Source organism: Barbus barbus, assembly GCF_936440315.1.
Source record: "Barbus barbus genome assembly, chromosome: 40".
Classification (NCBI taxonomy): domain Eukaryota; kingdom Metazoa; phylum Chordata; class Actinopteri; order Cypriniformes; family Cyprinidae; genus Barbus; species Barbus barbus.
In genome coordinates this window covers 5,444,712-5,466,689 of record NC_136718.1, presented here as the reverse complement: position 1 = coordinate 5,466,689, position 21,978 = coordinate 5,444,712, and the positions used below count along the sequence as shown (strand labels likewise).

At 36.4% G+C, this 21,978-nt stretch overlaps 1 protein-coding gene across 3 annotated transcripts in view; it reads left to right on the top strand.

Annotated features, from left to right (window-relative positions):
* LOC306859727 (histone deacetylase 7-like) overlaps positions 1–21,978 on the top strand; it is an 82,573-nt gene that overhangs the window by 5,708 nt on the left and 54,887 nt on the right. For 2 of the 3 annotated variants that reach the window (XM_079400947.1, XM_079400949.1), the window contains exon 2: positions 14,138–14,206. In XM_079400947.1, the coding sequence (XP_079257073.1) occupies positions 14,138–14,206 (69 nt within the window). Of the gene's footprint in view, positions 1–13,230; positions 13,422–14,137; positions 14,207–21,978 lie in introns of those variants that run through there. The other variant, XM_079400948.1, reaches the window with a different exon arrangement.

Here is a 21,978-nt window from a genome sequence, read left to right as displayed (position 1 = left end):
GAAAAAAGTCAACATTGTTCGAGATACAAACTTACTCTGATAAGCAAATTCTGGATTGTGAGATATAAGCGCACAATTTCAAAAAATGATTATAATAATAATAAAAATAATGAAATAAAATAAAAATGATGTTTTCATAACAGAAATTATTTTGTAAGTACATCTTACATCTTATTTTACAAGTCTGAGTTACATCTTTTTTCTTAGAATTGCAAAAACAAAGTCAAAATTTTAAGATATAAAGTTTAATACCTTATTCAATTACTCCGTAATTGATTCCCTTATTGCGTGGCGGAAATGGGCTTCTGTAGATTTTAGGTTAATAAAAAAAATGAGTGCTGTCAAACAATTAATTGCGATTAATCACATCCAAAATAAAAGTTTTTGTTTACATAATGTGTGTGACCCTTGACCTTAAGGTCTTAAGTGTCTTTTTTTTTTTATTATTGAGATGTATACATCATCTGAGAGCTAAATAAATAAGCTTTGCATTGATGTATGGTTTGTTAGGATCGGATAATATTTGGCCGATATACAACTGTTTGAAAATCTGGAATCTGAAGGAGCAAAAAAATCTAAATATTGAGAAAATCGCCTTTAAAGTTGTTCAAATGAAGTTCTTAGCCATGCATATTACTAATCAAAAATGAAGTTTTGATATATTTACGGTAAAAAATGTACAAAATATCTTCATGGAACATGATGTTTACTCATGTTCCATATCCTAATGATTTTTGACATAAAAGAAAAATGGATAATTTTGAGCCATACAATGTATTTTTGGCTATTGCTACAAATATACCCCAGTGACTTAAGACTGGTTTTGTGCTCCAGGTTCACATATATGTGTGTACTGTGTATATTTATTATGTATATAAATACACACTCATGCAGTATATATTTTGAAAATATTTACATGTATATATTTATATAATGTATATCATATATAAATATATTAATAAACAAATATAACATATTTTTCTTAAATATATACATGCATGTGTGTGTTTATATAAACATAATACATATACACAGTACACACACATATATAATGTAAATATATTTTTTTTATTTTGGATGTAATTAATCCCGATTAATCATTTGACAGCACTATAAGAAATACATAGTATTTTTAATAAATTTTATATTTTAATTTTTTTTGCATACACTTACTTTGATAACTGAGCATTTGCCCATCAGGATCACTGGCTGGATAAGGAAATAAAAAGAATGTGAATGATTTGGGTTCATGTTTCTTTTCATCTTGGTCCACAGGTGGTATTTATTGTTGACCTGTCCACACTTATACCAGTTTTTCTTTTTCTTATCATCAATTCATCTGTGTGTTGGAGGGCTGACTGTATTCGTGCGATTCCTGGACGTGACTCAGAGCATGACAGGAACTCTTATGCGTTACTCACGCACTTGAGGGTCTTCATCGCCGCTGCAGTGTATCATCACTGCGCCACTGTCTTGTGCGACATAACTACTGAAACTGACGTGTAAAGCCGTCGAGGATTCCATTGTGTCACTATGTTGACCCCATTTTCCACGCCGGTCATTCTGCCTTTCAGTGCACGTCTTCATTTCATCCATATCCTCTTGTGCAAAGACATCACAAAAGTATTTTTTTAAAGTTGGACAAACATTCTGGACTTATTTTGAAGGTACATCTTAAATTGTAAGTTTAAAATAAGCAGTGGCACCTGGTTCAAACCCTATGAATTAGGGAATTAGTGACCTTTCACTGATCTGTTGTTTGGCCTGGCCAACGATTTCAAGCTCTGTCTTTCAATACAGCAGCTACTAGGTGTTTTTCCTGTGTGACAGATTTCAGAAGTGAAATACGGTAGGGACGACTTCACAGTATAACCACTGAAAGGAGCTGATGAGCGTTAGCGAGAGAGAGGACGAGAAAGAGCACAGCCCGAGTTTATTTTTAGCCTTTCTTTCCACCTCTTCCACCCACCTTTTCAGGATTGTTGTTGTTGAAAAAGGGCTCGCTGTCGAATGATGTCAAATGTTGTCAGTGGCGGTATAGCACGTCCACCTCAAAGCTTGCTGGGAATTACCCCATATCGCCTCGAGCTCTTTCGCCATCCATATCGCTCCGCAAACTGAAATCTCACTACCGTTTCCACTCGGGAAAGTCTGTGCCTCATAAAGCCATGTGAATGCATTTATGGTGGTAACTTTTTCCATCATACTTGCTTTTATATGACCAGTTTTATTAGGGCAAAAAAATGAATTAGATCTGTGTCTTCTTTCACTGTGTTTTCTTATTCTAATGATTTATGGACTCATTTTATTGTAAATTCCATTTACCACACTTTATTTGAGAACAAAATGCTGTTTCCCTGAATTTAGTCTTTTTGTGGAGTTCCTAACTTTAACCTAGAGGTTCCCAGAGTTTCCCATATTTGTCTCGAAGCGTTCTGTAAATCTCTCTAGAGACGATTTTAGGGAATTTCAGAAATTGCATCTCTCAAAGAAAACCACAATACTTCTTGTTTCCTGAAACCCCATCTGGCAGTTAAAGGAACAGTTCATCAAAAATGAAAATTAGCTGAATATTAATTCACCCTCAGGTCATTTAACATGCAGATGAGTTTGTTCCTTTGTTGAAACAGATTTGGAGAAATGTATCATTACATCACTTACACCGTCTTTCGGATGAGACGTTAAACCGGGGTCCTGACTCTCTGTGGTCATTAAAAATCCCATGGCACTTCTCGTAAAGAGTAGGGGTGTAACCCCGGTGTCCTGGTCAAATTCCCTCCACTGGCCCTTGTCTATCATGGCCTCCTAATAATCCCCATACACTTGATTGGCTCTATCACTCTCTCTCCTCTCCACCTGTAGCTGGTGTGTGGTGAGCGCACTGGCGCCGTTGTCCTGTGGCTGCCGTCGCATCATCCAAGTGGATGCTGCACACTGGTGGTTGAGGAGAGACCCCCCCCCCCCACATGATTATAAAGCGCTTTGGGTGTACAGCAATACACAATAAAGCGCTATATAAATGCATCATTCATTAATTCATTCATCACTTGTTCATCAATGGATCCTCTGCAGTGAATGGGTGCCGTCAGAATGAGAGTCCAAACAGCTGATAAAAACATCACAGTAATCCACACCACTCCAGTCCATCAGTTAACACACTGTGAAGTGAAAAGCTGCAAGTTTGTAAGAAACAAATACATCCTTAAGACATTTTGACCACAAACCATTGTTTCCAAATAAAATATGAGTGCATAAAACAAAATATTGCAAGGAATATGCCCTGGATTAATACAAGTTAATTACAAGCTAATAGCAATTATTATTAATATCTTAAGTTTATTTGTAACATTAATTATGATGGAGTACCCTGCCTCATAGACTACCATTTTATTTGCATTAAAGTCATTTCTTTTTTCGTTTTTATTTTTGTAATTCAAAATTGTTTTATATATAAATGTGAGTGTATGTGTATATGTATGTTTTATATATATATATATATATACATACAGTATATACACAAACACACTGACACACACACATATATATTTTGCCATTAATTGTAATAATCCAGTGAGATTTTTGTCTGACAGCAGCCAGTGCTGCACACAGAGATCTGATCTGATCATCATCAGTCTGTCTGAACGACATGAAGAAACAGAACAAACTGAGACAGAATAAATCCAGAACTGTGGCAACGTCTCCAAGATGTTTCAGGAAACCTACTTGCAAAGCTCCCTGAAAGACTAACCCGGCTTCATGAAAGTGTATTTTAATGGCAATTTTGTTTGTTTCTATTTGGTGTACTTGCGCAAAAATTGACTTTGGGGTGCATATGATACGCAATGGTTGGGTTTATGGTTGTGGGGTATACACTCTAAAAAAAAAATGGTGCTATATAGCACTAAACGTGGTTATTTGGCTCGTAATCATAGGGGAACCAATTTTGGTGCTTCAGTGGTTCTTCAGCGGTTCTTTGGCATGACTGAGGGGCTATATAGCACCGCTACCATATACAGAACCTGTTAAGCCCCTGTATGGTTCTTCAGTGGCTCTTTGGGGTGATTAAGGTGCTATATAGCACCACTGCCATACAAAGAACCTGTTAAGTCCCTTTAAAGGTACTTTATGGGCCAAAGAACCACTGTTGGTGCTGTTTAGCGCCATTTTTGTTGAAGAAATACAATGTAATATGGCACCTCTTATGGTTCTACATAGCACCATTTGACAAAGGTGCTGTATTGCACCTTTGAAGATATGGTACTATATAGCACCAAAAGTGGTTCCCCTATGATTACGAGCCAAGAACCTCTTTTAGTGCTATATAACACCATTTTTTTAGAGTGTAGGTGCGTATTAATACACAAAATGCACAAAAAATCGAGACCGGGCTCAAAAAACTATGCACAAGTGTATCTCAGACAAAAGCTGTTTTAAGCGCAAAGGATGGTCACACCAAATGTTGATTACAGTTAATAGAAGTTAATTGATAAATAAAATTTATTTATGACATTATAGCTTTGCAGGTAGATTTCAGTAATTTTGAAAATACGGACCTAAGACTTTTGCACAATACTTTAAAAAGCTATATATATATATATATATATATACACACACAATATGGACTGTTTGAGTGTATTTTTCTTGAAAAGCCCCCCACTCTGTCCGTTCTCTGTTTTTTTCCATGCTGTAATGTAGTACAGACTGGTGTATTGATGTGCTGGTGGTCTCTGATGTAGGTGATCTTCACATGTGAAACGGTTTCCAGCAGCAGTAACTGAACTCAGCGATACGCTTTGAGCTGCCCACACTTAGCCACATACCCAAAAACACTGGAAAGAGAGCGTGGAAACATTTCATATATGCCTGTCTTCACACCTCATCCTCCTGTGTATTTTTTTCTTTTCTATATGCATTGTGCTCCATTGTTTACTAAAAACAGAGAGTTCGAGACTGTTGGCCATCATTTCCAAAAGCAGAAACCCAGCGCAGTGACCTGTGTGTCACTGATAATGAGTGCATGCGTGTGTTTAAGTGTACACTATGTTGTGCAACTGCACTCATTAGCTTCAGTGTTTGAGTTAAAGGCTCATGATGTGATAACAGCCTGTTTGAGCATCATTAGAATAAAAGCAGCCACAACGTTACCTCTGACCTTCATTCTGTGCTAGCACTTTATTAAAGTAACTGATTACATTTTGGATTACTTTTCTAAATTTCTAAGGAATTTTTTTGACTCTTAATCGGTTAATCAGACAGGTTGTAGCATCAAGATTTCAGAATTAATAGATTGATGTGATTGGCAGATGTGCTGTGCTGAAAATCCAAACGAGAACCAATCAAAAGCATCAGACTAGCATGGCTTTACTAAATGGCCTTTAAATGGCAGATCACAAAAATAGGCAAAGCAACAAATTAATATTATTCAACATATTCTAGCTTTTACAAAAAATATTCAGATGAAACCCCTTTTGTAATCGTTAACATTTTCATAAGTAAGAGTAATTTAATTACATATTTTTTTTTCTCAGTAACTGTAACTGTGTCAGACCTCTGTCGTGTGTGTCATGTGTTCCTGTCCTCGTTTCATGTCATTAGTAGTGCATCCTTGTCCTTATCCGTTTATTTACCTGTGTATTTATAGTCCTGTCTGTGCAGTGTTATTTCGTCTGGTCTACTCGTTACTTCCCGGTGTTTGATGTCTGTCCTGCCCTGTCTTCATTAAAGACATATTATTTGAGTTACATCCTCGTCTCCGTGTTCCTTGTTCCTCCCTGCTGTGTGCACCGTGACAAACTGATTACACTAACATTTATTTTGTAATTAAATTACATAACATAATTACATGTAACTAGTTACTCCCCAACTGATTAACCTAGCAACTTAATTGTTGTACTGAATATATATATATATATATATATATTTAAAGAAACAGAGAGTGAGAGATAGGTAGATAGGCTGAATTTATTTGACCAAAATTCAGTAAAAACTGTAATATTGTGAAATATTATTACAATTATTATGTTGTTAACAGTTGTCCTGCGTTATATTTTTGTGGAAACCATAATAATTTTTTTTTCAGGATCCTTTGATAAATAGAAGGGTCAAATTAACAGCATTTAATTTAATTTAATTTAATTTAATTTAATTTAATTTAATTTAATTTAATTTAATTTAATTTAATTTAATTTAATTTTATTTTATTTTATTTTATTTTATTTTATTTTATTTTATTTTATTTTAGAAATAAATGTATTTATGTACTGTCACTGAATTTTTACTCATTTTTGTCAACTTAATTAAATTATTAATTTGTTTTTAAAAAATAAAAAAATTTGAACATAGTTTGCAGTATTATTTATAATAGTATTATTTATATAACTGAAATATTCACAAGTGATTATAAAACAAGTGTCTTTAATCTGTAATCAGCACTTCATTGTATTACTGTTTATATTTCCAAATAAATAAGTACATTTTATAATCTATATATAATTTGCATATCAACAATAATAACAGTTTATTGATTTGCAACTTAGCTAGTTATGAGAAAATAAACATTTATTTCAAACACAACACAAAACAGGGTGTGAACGGGTGTGAAATTAAACCACTCCTGTATATTTGCAGGCACAGTTACTGCCAAATAAACCCAGCCAAATTAACAATTATGAAGCTCTTAAAGAGACAGTTCACCAAAAATGATAGCTTAATGTGATGACTGCAGTTTTTATCGTTGTTCACTGAAAAACGTATTCACGCTTCCACTGTGATCTCTATGAAGTGTCATCGTATGGAAAAGAGCGGTGTGAAGATTTGTCTCCTTTTGTGTATGAAAGGAGAAAGTCATACAGGTTTGAAATGACATATGAGTGAGTAAATGATGGCAGAAGTTTCATTTCAGTGTGAATTTTCTCTTTGAAGACTTAGGTATAAGTCTGTTTTCAGAACGGCAAAGATTGGCGTCTGTGTAAAATGCACACGACAGCGGTAAAATCTCATCACGTGGCTCTTCATGGCATGGTGTTTGTGTGAGTCACCGCTGCAGTCATTATGAATGAAAAGATTCCCCAACTATGCTTAACCTTTACCACTTCTCCCATGCATGGTTTTTTTGCAGGGCTTGCAACCCAAAAAAACGGTGTCAGGTTTCAATGCAACTGAAGAAAGACCTATAAAGCAGAAGTAGTCGAGCCGAAATCAGTTCCAAATCCTAAAATTCCAAGATCTTGAATCCCTTCCAAGATTCTTGGAATTCTGCATTCTGCACCTCCCACGAGGCTTTTGTACATTTTTTAAACTCCTGACATGGGATTTTTAATTAGCGACTGGAGGGCGGTCTCAGCCTGAAGCCAAAGTAAACTGTCAGACACTGTAGTGCTGTAGTTTGAGTTTGCTTTGCCTTGCTTTATTCATGTTTGAGTCACATTATCTGAAGTGTAACGCCACTCCGCACCCCACCCTCGAATACTCCTCCCTAATAATCCCTATTCCCATCACATTCACACACACACACACACACACACACACACGCAATCCTTCTCCTCGACGCTCTTTTCTCTCCACACCCTCTCTTTTCTCTTTTCCTTGCACTCCATCTCTTTTCTTTTAGTTCCATCTGTTTTTTCTCTGTGTTTTCAGTGCCTCTCCCACTTGTAGTTCTCTGGCCCCGTTGCCCTCTGTCTCTCTCGGGACTCTTTCCTTATCCAGCATTCCTCAAATTCCTGCAGGGTTCTTAAGGGACAGACCCTTCTGGCAAAACCGTGACACCCCACATCTCCCTCTCTTACCCGATTCATTTTAGTGTTCCTTTTTGGTAGTTTTAAAATAGATTAATAATGGAGCAAACAGGTACTAAAAATAAATGTGGGATTTCTTAAAAGTATTTAAATGATAATAACAGTAATAACAATAATAATACCAAATCAAATCATCACAACCAAATTTAGGAAAAACATAAAGTCAAAATAAAAGCGGTGTTTGTTAACAAATGAGATATTATTGTAAAGTTGTCTCATTTGTTTCTCTAAATAAATAAATAATAAATTTTTTATGCAGCTTAAGCTATTTAGATTTTAGATTTCTCTTGGGGAAAAAAATGAATTACCTTCATTTAAAAAAGTCGGAACTAAAAAAAAAACTCAATTCTGAGATAAAAAGTGGCAATAAACTTTTTATTTCTCTATTATGTGTCAGAAACAAGCTTCCATGTGTACAGATGTGAACATGCATCGTTGGGCAGTAAAGGGTGCAGCGAGGCTGAGAGCTGAACTGCTGACATTTGCCCACAGCAGAGCCGGGTCTGTGCATGACTCTCTGTTTCTGTCTTTCCAAATGCCACAGAGAATCCGATTTAAACTTATCAATGGCTGCTATTATAACAGCACACATCCCAATCAAACCTGCCACATTAGCAGAGGAACACTGCCATGCTTTCAATACAAGTGTGTGTGTGTGTGTGTGTGTGCGCGTTATTTTAGAGGAAGGTGGTGTAGCTGAAATTGAAAGAGCACATTGAGGCACACAGAGATGTAATCAAATCTGGTTGATTCATATGACTGGTTTGCTGGCATTCCCAGCCATCAGTTTCCCAATCCTGTGCAGTCTTAGAGAGAGAGAGAGAGAGAGCAGTGGTTCTGTGTGAAACAACAGGAACAAATCTCATTCTCTCTAAAAACACCAACAATAATGTCATAATCATGGCAGTATGGAGTTAGGTTAGAAAAGAAAATGTGACACTGGCATTTTTCGCATGACACATTGATCTTATGGTGTAATATTCTTTATTTAAAAACATCCTACCTAGACTCTCACAATGCTAGGGTGTTCTGGGTGGTTGCTAGGGTGTTGCTGTGCCATCATTAAGGTGTTCTGAACAGATCTTAGAATGTTGCCGGGTAGTTACTAGGGCATTGCTATGTCATTATTAAGTTGTTCTGAACAGTTGTTAGAATGTTGCTGGGTGGTTACCAGGGTGTTGCTATGCTGTCATTAAGTTGTTCTGAACAGTTGTTAGAATGTTGCTGGGTGGTTACCAGGGTGTTGCTATGCTGTCATTAAGTTGTTCTGAACAGTTGTTAGAATGTTGCTGGGTGGTTACCAGGGTGTTGCTATGCTGTCATTAAGTTGTTCTGAACAGTTGTTAGAATGTTGCTGGTTGGTTACCAAGGTGTTGCTATGCTGTCATTAAGTTGTTCTGAACAGTTGTTAGAATGTTGCTGGTTGGTTACCAGGGTGTTGCTATGCTGTCATTAAGTTGTTCTGAACAGTTGTTAGAATGTTTCTGTGTGGAGGTGAGATAGGCCTTCATCTTACTGTATGAAACATTTTCTATTTACGAATATCTTCCTGAGACTTAGAGAAAATGAGATTGCTGCACGTCCATTCAGAACTGTCACAATGCTATGGTGTTCTGGGTTGTTGCTAGGGCATTGCTATGCATTAATTAAGGTGTTTTGAGTGGGTGTTAATGCATGGCAATGTAGTTGTTAGGGTGTTCTGGTGGGTTGCAAGGGGCTATTCAGTCATTAAGGTGCACTGATTTTCTGGGTGTTGTAAGTGGTCTGAGTGTGTTGCTATGAGGTTGCTAGGGTGTTCAGTGGCTGCTCTTGCTTGAATGTTTCTGGAATAGACTCTAGGATCTCCAGATGTGGATCAGGATGCTCCTTCAGTGTATTTTTACAGGGTTTTGGCCTGTTTTATCACCAAATTTTATGTCCAGTCATACCTGGAGCAATAGTTATAGTGATGCTTGACTTAACAAACACCATTTAGAATTATCACAGTAAAGATGACTGATCATTTTACCAATCAGTGCTAGATGAAAAGCATCGCTCATTACTCAGAAGAGCTGAAATTAATCTGTGTTAGACTCAGTTTTCTCACCTGAGAGGACAAACATGAGAATTACTGAAACTCGGCCAGCAGAGAGGAACTGCTCTAAATCAACTCGCCTCACTCTGTCCTGTTTTTCACTAACTTGTTTTTCCCCCCAAAATGTAAACCACGAGCACTGCATCTTGTGTGAATTTGGACTGACATACAACTACGCTGTTGGAGAGGATCTCATTAGTGTGAAACTTAAGTTTGTGTTTGTCAGCAAGAGGATTGAGAAAGTGAATAATGGTTAACAGCCCCTGTCTTTGAAATACTCTTAAGCTGGTGGTCATTGGGAAAACATGCCGTGTTCGCTGTGCATATGCTGTACACTTGTGACAGTACGAGTTTTTAAAGAAATTAAAACTTTTATTCAACGAGTGTGGATTAAATGAACCAAAAGATTTCTTTTGAACTTTCTATTCAGCAATAAATTACTTTTAAAAATGTGTATGTGACCCTCTCTGTGAAATCCAGGCTAAAGTCTCAAAATCTAATTATAAAATAACAAATCAGCCATTAATTGACTTGTCTTATTCAGACAATAGTAAATATATCAGTGTTACACAGAATTTTCTTTACCTTATGAAGCACGATTTTATGTAGAAAACAGTAAATTACCAAAAAACAGCCAGGGTCACATATTCACATAGAAAACAGCTATATTAAATAGTAATAATATTTATAAAAAGTTAGTATTTTGGGGGGAAGGGTTGCCTCTCACTACTTCCATTGTATAGAAAAGAGCACACTGAGCCACTAAAACACTTTGCAGCAAAAGTCAAATTCTCTCACAAAGCAAGTTTTGTTCCTTTTTTTGCTCATAATCATGGATAAATAGTTCTGATTTGGGTAAACAGGGTAAATCACATGAGTGAATTTGTCGTTTTTGTGTCTGTATATAGAAATGTGTGACTGAGAGGCTGAGCACTTCCTGTGCTTACTGAACAAACTGCATACACTATACTCCCAATACTTTTTCTTCTTTTGGCTAACTGTTATTTAAAGAAAGATCCCCTGATGTTTATCACACATGTAAAATCAATAAAAGAGTGATTAAATCAATTATGGTACACGATGTAAAGATAAATGTTAAAAGCACCACTGCATGCAACAATATTCAAGATTTGCATTTCTTTAATGTCTGATATGAAGACGTTCTGCAGATATATAAACAATTTTTAATACAATTATTTATAACAAATGATGTTATCAGTAGCACGGTTTGACTGAAATGTCGGATATAAAAATTAAACAGGATTTAATTTTTATTTAATTTTCACAGTATGGTATATATCTGTTTTTCCCCCTTTCTGCTGTAGCACTGCAGTTGACATAAGCTTAAGTTTATGCATAAACAGATGATTCATGTTATGCAGCATCATGAACTGAAAATGTTGTTCTTTCAGCACAAAGGAATAACACATGGTCAGTGTCACAAATTTACTTACTATTGATCAGAGACCTAAAATAAATAAAAAAAAAATTGGGGGGTTTAAAACTTCTGGTTTATATTATGTTTTAAACAAACAAAGACTTTCGAGCCTCACTGGATGCTCTACGTTTATATAAATCTCTGCATTCAATAGAATATAATAGACGTAAAAAGGCTAAACATGCTGAAAATCAAGACTTTGTAGGAGAGTTTACTTTGACGCACATGTGTGTGTGTCTCTGTGTGTGTGTGTGTGTGTGTCTGTGTGTTTTTGTGTTTCGCCTGCTCCCCTGCTGTGCTGCTTCACTGTCAGATCGTGGTCTTGTTATTTTCAGCTTCTGCCGGATATGATTCAGACTGAAGGACGGTGTAATTATAACACACACACACACACACACACGGATGAGGGTTTCTGGTAAGACTGTTGGGATCCCCCGGTTGGAGGAGCATTTAGGTGCAGCACAACACTGCTTTAGTTTCATTATATGTGTGCAGTGTGTGTGTGTGTGTGTGTGTGTGTGTGTGTGTTCAAGGGTCTTTGTTTGGTTCCTCTGCCCTAAAAAATGATTGAAGTGTTTAAATAGCATTGAGGTTTTATGTGCTGGAACCCACTTCACTGTCAAAACCGACATGTTTGACTACACGTACAGCGCATGAAAGGAAAAGTGCTGCTTCTTTATACCAAACTGAGGCATCAAATGTTTTTCGTAGCAGTGAAAATGCTGCATGGGTGCTTGATGGCCAGAGCAGCAGTCTAGGTGCACGTAGGTAGGTTTTGAGACACAGCCAGTGTAAGTCGGTGATGAGAACTGAGCGATCGGGCCTCACAGAGGAAATCAGAAACCCACTGGAGACCGTCACTGTGTGTCCTGGTTTCTGAGAAACGGGTCATAGTGGTTTCAACACGCGTGTGCGGCGCGTGAATGCTGACCAGTTCTGTTTTACTGAGAAAGACAGAAAGAAAAGAAAAAAGCCTGACTGACATGCACTAAAAGTATGTGCATACACATAATGTACATTTACATGATCTTGCATCACGCATGGTTGTTTTGCCATATATCTGTTATCTTTGGAGGAAATCAAAAAGTTTCCACGCTATTGTTACTGAAAGATTATATAAAACTCCTGAAGCTGAACAGAGACAAAAAGTTAAACTTGAGTTAAAACAATTTTAGTGAACGTGTAAAAAATGTAATCAGATTGTTGCAAAAATACATTGTGGTTTCTTTGCAAATTGCATGAATTAAGTGCGCTTTACGCAACAACATATCAATGTATTTTAGATGAAGACAAATATAGTTTTTGTAGTGAAACATTATATATATATATATATATTTTTTTTTTTATTAATTAATTAATTTGTGATAATTAAGCAATAGATAAACAGTTCAAGACAAATCTAGACAGAAATTATTGACACTTTGCGGAATGATTTTATAATATATATATTTATATATACATACATACACACACACACACACACTTTTATAGTGAATAGTGAACAATGATGGTAAAGCTGAATTTACAGCATAATTACTCCAGTCTCCATTCTAAGAAATCATTCTATGCTGCTCAATCTGATAATCGTTATTATTATCAATTATTATTATTATAACCTAATATATACATATATATTTAATTTAATCTATTATGCCGTTCATTTCTATGGACTCCAGCACCTGCCACTGAAACATGGCGTGGTTTAGATGGTGAGTAGTTACAGAACTTGGAAGTACACTAGAGTGCAGTGTGGATGTGGCTGCAGCCTCGGCCAATGAAATAATAGAGAAGGAAACATTGCGAGAATGCAGGCGCGAGACGTCACACGCTATTTTTGGAGAACTCCGCCCACATTTCTATTTTCGTCCGCCTCAGGGGCGGGGCTTACCGAGATACTTGTAATATCTCACTTTCTCCCTCTCGTACCACTGCCGAACATCGCTGCTGGTCTTTTTAATGGATGTCAGACTGACTACTAACTAAGGATTAAGTCAGGCTTTAACAGAGGAAGCATTTGGACATTAAAAACAAGGCGAAAAGACTTCTGCAAACACAAGAAGAGTTTCACACAAGGGAATAACGACCTGTTGCATGCTTTTATCTTTCACATAAGGTACAGACTGTCTTATAAACTGTTATAAACTGTCCTGCTGCTTTAGTCTTTATAAGGAAGTCAGCTATGCCTTTTGAAAGCTTTGCATGATGTTGCCGTCGCATTTTTGGAGTATTGTTATTAATGAATTATTTACATATTGTCAAGCATGGCTTCAAACCCTGCATTGAATAATTAGGCTATATAGAATACGTGCACAGTGCTGGTGAAACTGATGCATATAAAGAATAAGTTTAGAAACAAAGTGGAAATGAAACCCAAACAATTAGTCGTCTGTCTAAACTAGCTGGTGAGAAACTTCTGGACTCGAGTCTCCAAATGCGTCTTTAACTAAAAAAACTGAAGATAGTGTGACTTGCCTACCTAGACAGCATTTTTAGGCGTTTAGTGATGGCAAAACTATCTAGGTAACGCAGTGCACTGTTTAAGACGCAGCCTGCTACAGTTCATATCAGTGTATGTACCATGGTTATCATAATCTCTAACAAAATACCATAGTTAGGTTAATGCACTTATACTATTACCGCTTTCAGAATCTTTCATTTTATTATTTTTCAATGAATTCTTTTTTTTTCTCGGTTTCCACTAAAGACCTACTACTATTGTGTGTTGCAACTGTCTATTTTAACAGAAATTATGCCATGCATGTTTGTAAGTGTGTGAGAGGCAGGAAATGAAGGCTCTCTCAAACATCTCCACTTCTTCTCGTTTCACAGATGGAAGTTGTGCAGCGGGACTGATCGTTGAGTCAGATCACAGAGACACTCACTACTGGGGAGAGGCAGGTATGTTACCTTCATTTCAGAGGAGCTTCACCTGTATGAGTTCATGACATCGCCTTTACATGAGGGAATAAAAAAAGCCGTACTTCCAAGAACTATTTACTTCAGGAACATTCATGAAATTATAGGGGAGGAATTATATATATAATGTATTAAGGAACACTTAAAATGTCTGAATGTAATTGCATGGCACCTGCAAGGAAATGCTGCAGGGTTTCTCAGAACATTTTTTTTTAATTCTAACAAAGCAAGGTGATTTTTGGTGGATGTATGATGTCTGTTCTGGTAACCGCAGGTCTAGAGAATTACATTAACTAGCATATGCTTCATATTTCACAACCACAAAGTGTGCATAGATTTGGTCTCAATTATCAAAAGAACGTTTTTGGAGCCATTGTGCACAATTGTACAAAGATGTTTTAATGTCTCTCATGATCACCAAGGCTGCATTTATTTGATCAAAAATACAGTAAATACAGTATTTGCATTTATTGTGAAATATTATTCAAAAAAATCAAAGTGGGCACACCAAAGCTCCAGAAATAGACAAATATGTATGTTCTCACCACAGGTGACGTTTCGAGCTTAGACGCTCTTCATCAGTCTGACATATTGTGAAATATTATTACAATTTAAAATAACTGCTTTCTGTGTAAATATATTGTAGAATATAATTTATTCCTGTGACGTCAAGGTTGAATTTAGATTTTCAGCATCATTACTCCAGTCTTCAGTGTCACATGATCCTTCAGAAATCAGTCTAATATGCTCATTTACTGCTCAAGGAAAAATTCTGATTATTATCATGTTGAAAACAGCTGTGGTGCTTCATATGTTTGTGGAAACTGTGACTGTATGTTTTTTTCAGGATTCTTTGATGGATAGAAAATTCAAAAGATTAACACAAGAATACACTTATTTGAAATAGAATGTTTTTGTCACCATGTTCAAGTCTTGATAATTTAGTCATTTCTTTCTTTATTATGCCTTTACTTACTGATCCCAAAATCCCATAGATTTTTAATTTTCTAGATAGATCTGTTATTGGATTCTGAGTGATATTTTAGTCTCTTATACGGCTGTGCATATACAGCAGTCCTCTGAGGAAATCTGAGCAAAAGCTGAATAGGAGCTTCAAATGAGCTCTGTTGTCACTCTGTTGGAGAGGTGTTCAGATGGATGTAGGGTGCACAGAGTCAGAACATACGGCAGATGTCATATTCCAGATGTGTTGGTTTGTGATTGAAGAATGGATGTTGTTTGTACTGCATTACTCCTGATTGAATCAGTAACAGACCCTTCTGAGTCATCTAGATAACCTGAACTCTCCAGGACATGGAGATTGGATGACTAGCTTGAATATTCATTGTTCCACATTAGTGCACTTAAGTTCATTGACGACATGCAAGGCACAGACTGCATGGCTCATGTTTACAGTATTAACCCTCTGCTTGACCAAGGCCATTTAATGCAAATATAAATAATAATAAATACGCTTATGTTCAAAATATGTTGATGCTTTTTCTAAAATAATACTTTTATTCAGCAACGATGCATTCAATTAATCAAAAGTGGCAGGAAAACATTTATACTGTTACAAAGATTTCTATTTCAAATAAATGTTTCATTAAAAAAAAAAAAAAAATCCTGAAAAAAATGTATGATTTTAAAAATGTATAAGCAGCACAACTGTTTTCAGCATTAATAATAATAATAATAATAATAATAAATCAGCATTTGAGAATGATTTCTGAAGGACACTGAAGACTGGAGTAATGAAATAAATGACTTTTTAAAATATATTAAAATAGAAAACAGTTATTTGAAATCACAATATTTCACAATTTTAATGTTTTTACTGTATTTTTGATCAAATAAATGCAGCCTTGGTGAGCATAAGACACTTTAAAAACATTTAAAACCGTACTGATCCCAAAGTTTTCATAATTAACAGTAAGATTATAGTTAGATATGACTTTTCATAAACTTGTCTGATTATAAACAGAACTCTGAATGTAAACGTTTACATTGCTATTAGTCTATTGTTTTAATCCATATGTTAACAGGGTTGATGAGACCCCATAAAGACTGTAAAGTCAATCTCAACAGAACATGAGATGTAATGATTCATTAATTATTAATCATTTAAGCTAACAGACTGATTTGACCAATTAATAAATAATTCGATATTGTGATTACATTCACAGCACAGATTTACCATTACGTTGTTTTATCTTAAGCTACTGACACGATTTCAGTCACATTGCATGATTATTAGCCGAGTCTTGACTCAGTGGATGGTAGTGTAAACAAACAGAAACGGATTTGTACTTGACATTGCTTGGCATTAGATATTGCTTGAAGCAGCGGAGTCCTGTAGCTCGCGCCCGGCTCGAGTTGCGTGCGCCACAGCAGGCCAGCGTTTGCGGGAAAAACAACACGATGAGGTCATGACCAGCGGCGCGGGGATAACGTTTCAGCCGTGCCTGTGAGAGGGATCCGACACCGCTCCCGCTCTTTTGTTCGGCTGTAACCGGGCCCCACGGACCGCTCGTGAAGCCCGCTGAACGGTCTGTTGTAGAAGTGCCGGCCTTTTGTCCTTCTCACAATTTATGTAGTGCGTGAGACCCAATACAGTTTCGTCATAGTTTATAATACAGATGATATTGGGCAATGTGATGAAACTAGCAGACCTAATCATATTGCATTTTGTAACTAAACCACAGTTTGTGTAAACTACCTCAGACTGAATTCCTCTAAAGTCATTGGTGGTTTTGACATGTACCTACAACTCTCCCTGAAGCTTTAGTGCATCTTTAGAAATGTTCTGGCTGTCATCTAATAATCATGCAATGTAACTTATGGTGTGTAAAGCACTAAACCAGTGTCATATGAGTTGGTTATTTAAGTTTATCCAATTTTAACTGCTGGTTTTCTGGATCCAAAGGTGCATCTCTTTGGTTTCTGTCCCATGTCAAAATTGTTGTTTCATGTTAAACTAAATCAACCTGACTATGTTAGGTTACACAGTAGCAGTAGCTGGAAGAAATATCAGTTTCCTGGTTAGTAGGGGATGCACTGACTAGTTTACTAATTGGTTAACTCTACCACTGGTTAGATGTTTTGAGTCAACTGGCTGTGGATCATGTGACTTAAATTTAGCTTGTTATGTGGTGACAGCAGAAGGAATATTCTAATTCTTGGTTAGTAGTTAAGTAATTGATTAGCACTAAACCAATGTCATATATTTAGGTTATTTAAGTTTACTGTATTTTAAATTCTAGTTTTCATGTCCCATGTCAAAAATATTGTTTAATATGACATCATCACTCTGATTATGTTAGGTTACATGGTTTTTTGGTTAGTAAGTTGTTGCACCGATTAGTTAACTAATCAATTAGTTCTGTGACTATTTGATTTTTTAAGCCTTTGTTGAGTAGTTATGGACCATGTGATTTTAGTTGTGCTTCTGTATTGTGACAGTTGGAGGAAGATTCTGGTTAGCACTGGTTAGCAGGGCTTGCACAGACTAGTTAACTAATTGGTTAGTTCCGCCACTGGTTAGAGGTTTTGGGCTTGTATTGACTAGCTGTAGTTCACTTGACTCAAGTGATGTTTGTTTTATATGATGGCAGCTGGAAGAATTTTCAGGTGATTGGTTATTACATAGTTGCTCATTAACTAATTGGTTAATGCTACCACTGTTAGATGTTTTAGCCCATGCTGACTAGTTGAGGATCATGCGATTTAAGTTATGCTTGTTCTATGTTGTGGCAGGTGATGGAAGATTTGGTTTCCTGGTTAGTAGGGGTTGTGTTGATTGGTAACTAATTGGTTAGTTCTACAACTAGTCAGATGTTTTGGGTCTGTGTCAACTAGTGGTGGATCATACGACTTAAATTGCACTTGTTGTATTGCAACAACAGGAGGACACTTTAATTTTTGGTTAGTAGTTAACTAATCAATTATCATTAAACCAATGTCATATGTGCTGGATATTTAAGTTTTTTGTATTTTAACTGCTGGTTCTCAGGACTAAAAGTTGGATCTGTTTGGATTCTGTCCCATGTCAAAAATATTGTTTAAAATGACTAAATCAACCTGATTATGTTGTAGGATTAACTCCTTAACAGTGTTGGGTTTAATGCATTACTAAGAAATGAATTACTGTAATTTAATTATATCTTCCTTGAAAAAGTAAAGTAAGGGGTTACTCTTACTTTTTCTGTGATGTAGCCTAATTACAGTAATTTCTGATGTAATTGCATTAAATAGTGTATATACTAGAACAATTCTATATAAATGATAGTGGATTTAACATTAAAATGTAACATCTAATGCTAAAATGTATGTTTTTAATGTAACTGTTAATATTTTGGTCAGTTCAAGAATTATTTATGCAGATTTGTAATTATTTATATGAAAAATTTAAGAGTGGTTGCATGTCTATCCTTGAATTGCTCAACTGATTGAGGTTTAGAAAGTAATTAGAAATGATTAATCCAATACTTTTTATAGAGAGTAATTAGTACAGTAATCTAATTATACTGTTGAAGATGTAATTAGTAGTTAGTAATTAATTACTTTTTTAGAGTAACTTAACCAACACTGCTCCTTAAGGTAACAACTGCAACTACATGTACCAGTGTGATTTTTTTTTTGCAAGTTCATTGGAACTGATTTACCTGCGGGGCAACATAAATGGACATGGTTATGCGTTAGCTGACAGGAATGATGGGAAGATGTTCATTGTGAGGTATTTTTTGCATCCCCCACCCTGTGAGGGGCTGAGGGACAGGAGAGTCAAGCTGACAATAGCGAGATTGTTTTTCAGGGAGCTGCTGTAAAGATCACATTTCCTGTTACTGGCTGAAAGCGGGGTCAGCTGACACCAGCCTCCTTCACTGCTGCGGCTGTCATCACCGCTCAGACCAGAAAAAATGACACTAACAGCTTCAAGGCACAAGTTAACTCTTACCATGTACAAATATCACTCCAGACAAAAGCTGTGTCAGAATCCATCTGTTGCTAGCGGTGCTGACATTGAAGAGATGTGATGCATCGGTGAGGAAGGTTCCGTTTGCTTTCGCAAATCTGAGCCCTTAGTGATACATCCAGGATGTGACAGTGCTGCCTTCTGAAACATCTTTGATTTTGAGTGTGATTTTTCAGTTCTTCTGAGTGCGGTAACCCTTACTGTAGAAGATCTATTAGCCATCCCCATCATCATCTACCATCTTCTATCTAACATCAAAGATTTGATCATTTTGTTGCCTAATTTCTGCTTAATTCCATTTGTAAAGGTTTTAGAAACTAGTAGATTAGTCCCGTGCTTTGAGTCTGTGTTGATTAGTCACGGATCACATGACTAGTTATGTTTTGAGCCAGTGTTGACTAGTTGTGGACAGTGTGGAGCAGCATTTGTTTGTTCTCTATTGTGACAGCTAGAGGAAAATTGAGTTTCCTGGTTAGTAGGGCTGACTAATAAACTAACTGGTACCACTATTTGATGTTTAAGACCTGTATTGACTAGTCATGGAGCACATGACGTTTTGGGCCTGTGTTAACTAGCTGTAATTCACTTGACTCCAGCTGCATTTGTTCTGTGTGGCAGCAGCTGGAAGAAACATCAGTTTTTTTGGTTATTAAATTTTTGCACCGATTAGCTAACTAATCAGTTTTAATTCTATGATTATTTGATGTTTTAAGCCTATGTTTACTAGTTGTGGACCATATGATTTAAGATGTGCTTGTTCTATATTGCCTCTGGTTAGATGTTTTGGGCCTGTGTCAACTAGCTGTGGATCATGTAAATTAATTGTGCTTGTTGCATGGCAATTCTAATTCTTGGTTAGTAGTTAAATAATTGATCAACTCTACCACTATTTGATGTTTTGAGCATGACTAGTTGTGAACCATGTGACTTGAGTTAAGCTTAGTCTACAATGGTATAATTGGAATAAAATTGAGCTTCCTGGTTAGTATGGGTTGCCTTGACTAATTAACTAATTATTTAGTCTGACCACTAGATGTTTTAAACCTGTTTTGACTAGTCATGCATCACATCATTTTATTTGTGCTTGTTAAAATAAATAATTGTTTATGGTTAGTAAATAGTTGCACCAACTAGTTAAGTAATTAATTAATTTTACCACTAGTAGATGTGTGTAGCTGTGGATCACGTAACTCCACTTGCATGTGTTTTATATGACAGCATTTGGGTGAAATTTCAGGGCGGTTTTTGGTTAGCAAACAGTTGCACTGACTAGTTAACTAATCAGTTAGTTTGAGGTTTGAGGTTTGGTCCCTTGTTGACTAGGTAAGGAACATGTGACTTCAATTGCACTATATGGCAACACCAAGACGAAAATGAAGTTTCTTGGTTAGTAAAAGGTTGCAACAACTACAGTAGTTAATTAGCTATACCACTAGTGAATGCTTTGTCAACCATTTGTAGGTCACATGAGAATCTGAAAATAAAAGTGAAACTGGGACACAGAGTGGGACAAGCTCTCCAGCTGGCCGTCAGACCATGCTACATGTCAGGTAACTAGTCCACAACTCTCGACCACTTGGTAAAAATGAGTACTCGTACAAGCCATGTTGGCTTAAGCCATCGCTCTGGAGTCGCTGGGAATGAACTAATCCTGTTTTCCCAGAGCAGCCCACACCGGCCTGCTGTTTTTAGAAGCAAGTTCAAGCAAGGTCTGTGAGGATCAGAACGTTGTGTTTGACCCCCTGAATGTTTGGAGACAAGGAAGTGTTCGGACACAAAGGTGCTCATTTGTTAGAGCGTACAGGACAAAAAGAGCTCATTGAGCCAGTGCGAGTCGGTTTGTGTGTGTGTGTATTTGAGGTTACAGGGAATTTTAATGTCCTCCTTCATTGTTGGAGGCTCAGACAGAAGTTCGTGAGGCTGCATATGTATGAGATGCTTTCCCAGAACAGTTGTTAAATAAAGAGAATCCATGGAAAGGGGAACGGATGGGAAGTGCAAGAGGGAGTGAAGGGCTAAGAGGCAAATCTGCGTGGAGAGGTGTCATTATGTACATTTTTGTGTCCACTTGAGAGTTGTTGGAGTTCAAACACCGAATTACACTGTTGAGTGGCGCCATTTTGAGTGTGCAGTAAATTGTGGGTAGACTTAACCTCCTCTATGTCTGTATCTCTCAAAAATGATCATACCCAGAGGAGAACTACATTCCAATTATTTTGTAATGCATTAAACACACTTACATAGGTCACAAAAATACTCTGTAATTACGCAAACTTGAATGATTGATGCATTGCAAAAGCTACTGTGACAGTAACAAACCTCCATGCTCTAGGAGGCGATACAGTTTCCTCTGTAATATTTAAGGGGGTGTTTACACAACACCATTTTAAACCAAAAATGGAAAACCATTTATGCATTTTGGCATTTCATTTAAATGACAGTGGTTTTTAAAAACACAAACTTTTGAAAATGGGTTTCAAAGTGCAAGTTTTGAAAACAATGTCATTATTGTCTCGTGTTAACTAAAAAAAACGTTAATTTGTGAAAATGGTGACGTCATGCACATGCGTATTATGCGTTCAGTCTGTAGGTACACGCACAAGCGCGTAGTGTTTCTTTACAAAGTTAGATCGCCAACTACTGACCTTGCATGAGTAATACAGCATTTTAGTCATTTTCGCGGATCCATGATCGTTTTGTAGTCTGTATGCAAAACTTTTCACAAACGCAAAGAAAAACTTCAATTTTTTTTGTACATTGTTGTGTTAACACCCTAAGT